This window comes from Piliocolobus tephrosceles, unplaced genomic scaffold (genome assembly GCF_002776525.5).
Source record: "Piliocolobus tephrosceles isolate RC106 unplaced genomic scaffold, ASM277652v3 unscaffolded_27499, whole genome shotgun sequence".
NCBI lineage: Eukaryota > Metazoa > Chordata > Mammalia > Primates > Cercopithecidae > Piliocolobus > Piliocolobus tephrosceles.
In genome coordinates this window covers 834-6,274 of record NW_022310419.1, presented here as the reverse complement: position 1 = coordinate 6,274, position 5,441 = coordinate 834, and the positions used below count along the sequence as shown (strand labels likewise).

The window sequence follows — 5,441 nt, the reverse complement described above, 5'->3', positions numbered from 1 at the left end:
ATCCCTGCCTCCTGGAGAGCCAGGCTCCAGCGATAGAAGGCCCGGGCGTTGCTTGCTCTTCGCCTCCAGTGCCGCCGCGCCCCCTGGCGGCCGTCGGTTGCCATGTCAACGGAGGGTGGCGGGGACCGGGGGAGGCGGAGGCGGGGGCCGTTCTCTCCTCCCAGGGCCGGAGGACGCTCCCTCCGCGCCTCCCGCCTTCGCCTCTTGTGGGGGCACACCGAGCCGGGGAGGAAGGGGCTCTCCGCGGCAGCCGGCATGTGGGGGTAAACTGAGGCACGCGGCTGGGCGCCCGCAGCCAGGTGCCGAGCGCGGGGCCCCACCTCCGAAGGCGGAGGAGGGGCCGCGGGCGGTGACGCGCCGAGGGCGGCCGGCGGACAGCGAGCGGGCGGGCGGGCGGTGGCGGCGGCGGCGGGTGCGGCCGGGGGGGGGGGGGGGGGGGAGGGCGGGGGCGGGCGGAGGAGGAGGGGAGGGCGAGGCCGGGCACCTCCCCCTTTATAACGCGCCCCCTCCCGGGCTCTCGGGCCGTCTCCTAGTCGGCTCTTCCCGTCTCGCCCCCTCGCCCGGCCGCCCCGGGCCCGGGCCCGGCCAGGGAGCCCCCAGGCCGCGGCTCGGGGGCTGCCCCCCCGCCCGCCGCCCCGCGCAGCCCGGCGGAGGCGGCGCCGTCGGAGGAGGAGGAGCAGGGCACTGCGGCTGGCCCCGGATCGGGCGCCAGAGCGGCAGCAGCTTCGGCAGCAGCGGCGGCCCGGGCCCATGCAGCGGGACGCGCCACCCCGAGCCCCAGCTCCGGCGCCCCGGCTCCCCGCGCCCCTGATCGGGGCCGCCGCCAGTAGTGGCGGCGGCGGAGGCGGGGGCAGCGGCGGCGGCGGCGGAGGCGCCTCTGCAGCTCCGGCTCCCCCTGGCCTCTCGGGAACTACAAGTCCCAGGGGGCCTGGCGGCGGGCGGCGGGCGGAAGAGGCGGGGTCGGCACCGCGAGGCCGGAAGTGGCCGTGGAGGCGGAAGTGGCGCGGCCGCGGAGGGGCCTGGAGCGCGGCGGCGGCGGGACCCGGAGCGGGAGCGGCAGCAGCAGCGGCTGGGGGCGGCGGCGGCTCGTTGGAGGCGGCCATGGCAAAGCAGTACGACTCGGTGGAGTGCCCCTTTTGTGATGAAGTTTCCAAATACGAGAAGCTCGCCAAGATCGGCCAAGGCACCTTCGGGTACGGCTGGGCCCCTCGGGGCCGGGAGCCCTGGGCCTGCACCCCTAGGGCCGACGTCGGGATGCCCTGGGCCCTGCCCGAGTTGGTAGAGAAAGCGTCTGTCCCCGGGCTTGCCCACTGGTCTTTAGGCCGCGCCGCACCCCGCCCCGGCCTGAAGGAGCCGGCTGGTGGGGAGGAGCCTGAGGCCCGTGGTGGGGGCGGGGAGGGGCTGCAGAGAGGCCCCCGTGAAGGGAGCGGGATCTCTCCAAGAGCCGCCCAAGTGAGGAGAAGGGACTGAGGGAAGGAAGCAGAGGTTCTGAACGAGACCGGGTGCCGGGTGGTGGGGTAGCCGCGTGCCCTGGGTACTTACCCCAGCCCCGCCCGGGAATCTTTTTGCTGCTGCCCCTCCTCCTGTAGTGGGGGAGGGGCGGGCCCTGCGGAAATCGCCTGATGAGCTCTCGGGTCTCCCTTTCCGCCTTGCAGGGAGGTGTTTAAGGCCAGGCACCGCAAGACCGGCCAGAAGGTGGCTCTGAAGAAGGTGCTGATGGAAAACGAGAAGGAGGGGGTGAGTACGGATCGGGCGTGCGGGCCAGCCATCGAACTGCCCAGGACCCCGGGTCAGTTTTCCACCCTGCTGGTTGTAGGAGTCTCAGGTTGAGATTTCATTTTTTTTGTAGTAGTTCAGAAATTTCCAGGGAATTTGGTCTCCACCCTAAAACTAAATGCTTCATTCTTAGGCAGTTATGGGTGAAGCCAGGAGGGGGAGTTGATGCATGCATCGTGTGCAGTTTAGTTCACGAAGTTAGGAAGCCTTTAAACACCTTTTCTTAGTGTTAAATTTTGCTTAATGTTAAAGAAAGATACATATGCATGCAAATTTTTGAAACGTGACTAATACTCAGTTATTTAATGTATTTAAAAGGAGCGGTCTCTCCACCCCATCTTAGCTCTAGTACAACTTCCCATAAACCTTCCTTTTCCTAATGCGCTTTAGCGAGGACATTTTTAAATCATCATGTTTGTTGCCAACGGAACAGCCATAGAGCTGAAGTTTGAAGGCTGAAACTGCCGAGCGTTTAGTGGCTAATAGCAAAGTATTGCTGTTTCAGTTTGTTGTCTCAAATCATCTCCTTGAAGTGTGCACGCTCCTACTATATCCATTTTACAGGCAAAGCTTCTGAGAGCCCATGGTCTTGCTCTGTCTCCCAACTTGCCTCTCAATATAGACCCCAGGGCTGGGCTCTGTACTGCGCTCACTCTTGACCACTTTCCCCTCTCTCCCACCCAGTTCCCCATTACCGCCTTGCGGGAGATAAAGATCCTTCAACTTCTAAAACATGAGAATGTGGTCAACTTGATTGAGATTTGTCGAACCAAAGGTAAGTTATTTGGATCTTACGAGAAGATGACACTTGTAGCCTAAGGTTTTGTTTGTAAAGTTGGAACTAGACCCACCTAAACTGCCTCCTCTTAACTCAGATGGACCCATGGTGACTGCTTTCTCTGGTCCTCTTTCCTCGTAGCTGGTGCTTCCTCGGGGCCTGCCCTGGCCCAGAAGAGGCACTCAGAAAATATTTGACCAGTGAAGGAAGGAACAGACAGATGCTCTGGAGGGCATGGGTGCCCATGGGTTGGAGCAGGAAGAAAGAAACTGGTTGTGGGAAAGTGTGTTGGGTGTGGTTTTCTTGACTTTTTCTTCCTTATATTCCTGCCTCAGCTTCACCCTATAACCGCTGCAAGGGCAGCATATACCTGGTGTTCGACTTCTGCGAGCATGACCTCGCTGGGCTGTTGAGCAATGTTTTGGTCAAGTTCACACTGTCTGAGATCAAGAGGGTGATGCAGATGCTGCTTAACGGCCTCTACTACATCCACAGGAACAAGGTGGGGGCGAGAGCTGGGAGAAGGACCCAGGCTTGGGCTGGCCTTGGCTCCCACTCGCAGGTGGATATCACTGAAGGAGCCACTCTTGCCCTTCTTACAGATCCTGCATAGGGACATGAAGGCTGCTAACGTGCTTATCACTCGTGATGGGGTCCTGAAGCTGGCAGACTTTGGGCTGGCCCGGGCCTTCAGCCTGGCTAAGAACAGCCAGCCCAACCGCTACACCAACCGTGTGGTGACACTCTGGTACCGGCCCCCGGAGCTGTTGCTCGGTGAGGACTCCCGAGCGGGCCGAGGGGGGTGAGGGCCAGGCATCTACCTGGCCCCTGCCCCCCCACTGCCAGGGCTTCTTGAGCTGCCGGCCCTGGGGCATTGAGTCTCAGGAGGCCTTCGGGCTCAAGGGGCCCTCCTGGTGCGCTCTTCTTCCCAGGGGAGCGGGACTACGGCCCCCCCATTGACCTGTGGGGTGCTGGGTGCATCATGGCAGAGATGTGGACCCGCAGCCCCATCATGCAGGGCAACACGGAGCAGCACCAACTCGCCCTCATCAGTCAGCTCTGCGGCTCCATCACCCCTGAGGTACGGGGTCCCGGTCCCCCGGCAGAGGAGTAGGGAGTGGAATGGAAGGAGTGCTCCTCTCTGGAAGGGAGGCTGGTTTGGTGACAGGGCCTGCCCAGGAGCCACACAGGCTATGCGCCAGTCTCGGTTCCATCAGCCATTCTGTGGCCTTGGGCAGAACAACTGAGTCAGCGCTGGGTTTCTCTTCTGTGAAGCAGAAATGTGACGTATATCAGGGTTGGAGCCTATATTCCAGGTGATGTGGGTAGAAGGGCCTGGCACGTGGTATGTGCCGATCTGTGGCGGGCACTGCTTCTCTTGGGAGGGGTCGAGTTCTCTCTCCAGTAGTAGTCTGGGAGCCTCGAAGTGGAGCAGGTATTTTAGTCCTTTAAGGCCTTGACAAAGAGAGAAGCCACGTACCTCCTGGCCGGACTTCATCCTCTCAACGCCCCCTCCCTCCCAGGTGTGGCCAAATGTGGACAACTATGAGCTGTATGAAAAGCTGGAGCTGGTCAAGGGCCAGAAGCGGAAGGTGAAGGACAGGCTGAAGGCCTATGTGCGTGACCCATACGCACTGGACCTCATCGACAAGCTGCTGGTGCTGGACCCTGCCCAGCGCATCGACAGCGATGACGCCCTCAACCATGACTTCTTCTGGTCCGACCCCATGCCCTCTGACCTCAAGGGCATGCTCTCCACCCACCTGACGTCCATGTTCGAGTACCTGGCACCACCGCGCCGGAAGGGCAGCCAGATCACTCAGCAGTCCACCAACCAGAGTCGCAATCCGGCCACCACCAACCAGACGGAGTTTGAGCGTGTCTTCTGAGGGCCGGCGCTTGCCACTAGGGCTCTTATATTTTTTTCTTCTGCTATGTGACTTGCATCGTGGAGACGGTGGGGCATTTGAGTTTATATCTCTCATGCATATTTTATTTAATCCTCACCCTGGGCTCTGGGAGCAGCCCACTGAGTGGACTGGAGTGGAGCATTTGCTGAGAGGCCAGGAGGGTATCGGGGCTATCCTGTCCTCGCTGGCTTTCTGGATGGTGCCCAGAGGGTTTCCATGGGGTAGGAGGAGGGGATCTCCCACCAGTGACTTTTTCTAAGAGCTCCCAGCATGGTGGAAGAGGGAACAGGTCCCTCACCCACCCACAGTCCTATTCTCAGGCTGAGAACCCTGCGTGGGGACAGGGCTGGCCTCAGGAATGGGTTGGTTTTGGCCTAACCCTCAGAAGCACTGGGGCTGGCACAAACTCTTGGTTTCTTCAACAGGAGAATTTTATCGTGTTTCTTTTGGTTCCATTGTTTGGAGACATTCCTGGGCACAGTTTGGTCCATTAGAATTAAAAGTTTTTTTTTTTCTTTTTTCCTTTTTTTTTTTCCTCCAGGAGTTGATGTGTGTTTTGTTCTGCGCACATGCCACCAACTCTTCCCCCACAGTCAGCAGGTTGGGCCTGACCATTGGGACTTGATTGTGAAGTCACTGGAGGTCTTGACTCTTTTATCTCTCAGTTCCTGTTCTCTTACATAATTGTAAAGGACCTTTGTCTGTTTTTCCTCTTGGGTGCCTTCCAGAACGCATCTCATGTCCCTGGTGAGGGAATTGGCGAGGACCTGCTGTGAGCTGCTGTGGCTGCAGTGGTGACCCAGCTGGGCAAATCACTGGAGTGACAATTTGACTTGTCACCTGAGAAGGATGGTCCCTTAGGCTGCTGGGTAGAGGGCCTGCGGCAGGCGGGAGAGAGAAAGTGTGCAGAGGGTGCAGGGATCCCAGGGGTCTTGGAAGGTGGCAGTAGTTTGAACAGGGGTGGGGAGTGTGTGGGA

The 5,441-nt window shown here is 60.2% G+C and overlaps 1 protein-coding gene across 1 annotated transcript; it reads left to right on the top strand.

Moving 5' to 3' along the window:
- The first annotated feature begins 521 nt into the window (after positions 1 to 521).
- CDK9 (cyclin dependent kinase 9) lies at positions 522 to 4,999 on the top strand. The gene is made up of 7 exons (XM_023217082.2): positions 522 to 1,193; positions 1,656 to 1,737; positions 2,461 to 2,551; positions 2,890 to 3,056; positions 3,157 to 3,328; positions 3,487 to 3,635; positions 4,078 to 4,999. The coding sequence occupies exons 1-7, from the start codon at positions 751 to 753 to the stop codon at positions 4,441 to 4,443; spliced, it is 1,470 nt and encodes a 489-aa protein (XP_023072850.1). The 5' UTR covers positions 522 to 750; the 3' UTR covers positions 4,444 to 4,999.
- The last annotated feature ends 442 nt before the right edge of the window (positions 5,000 to 5,441 follow it).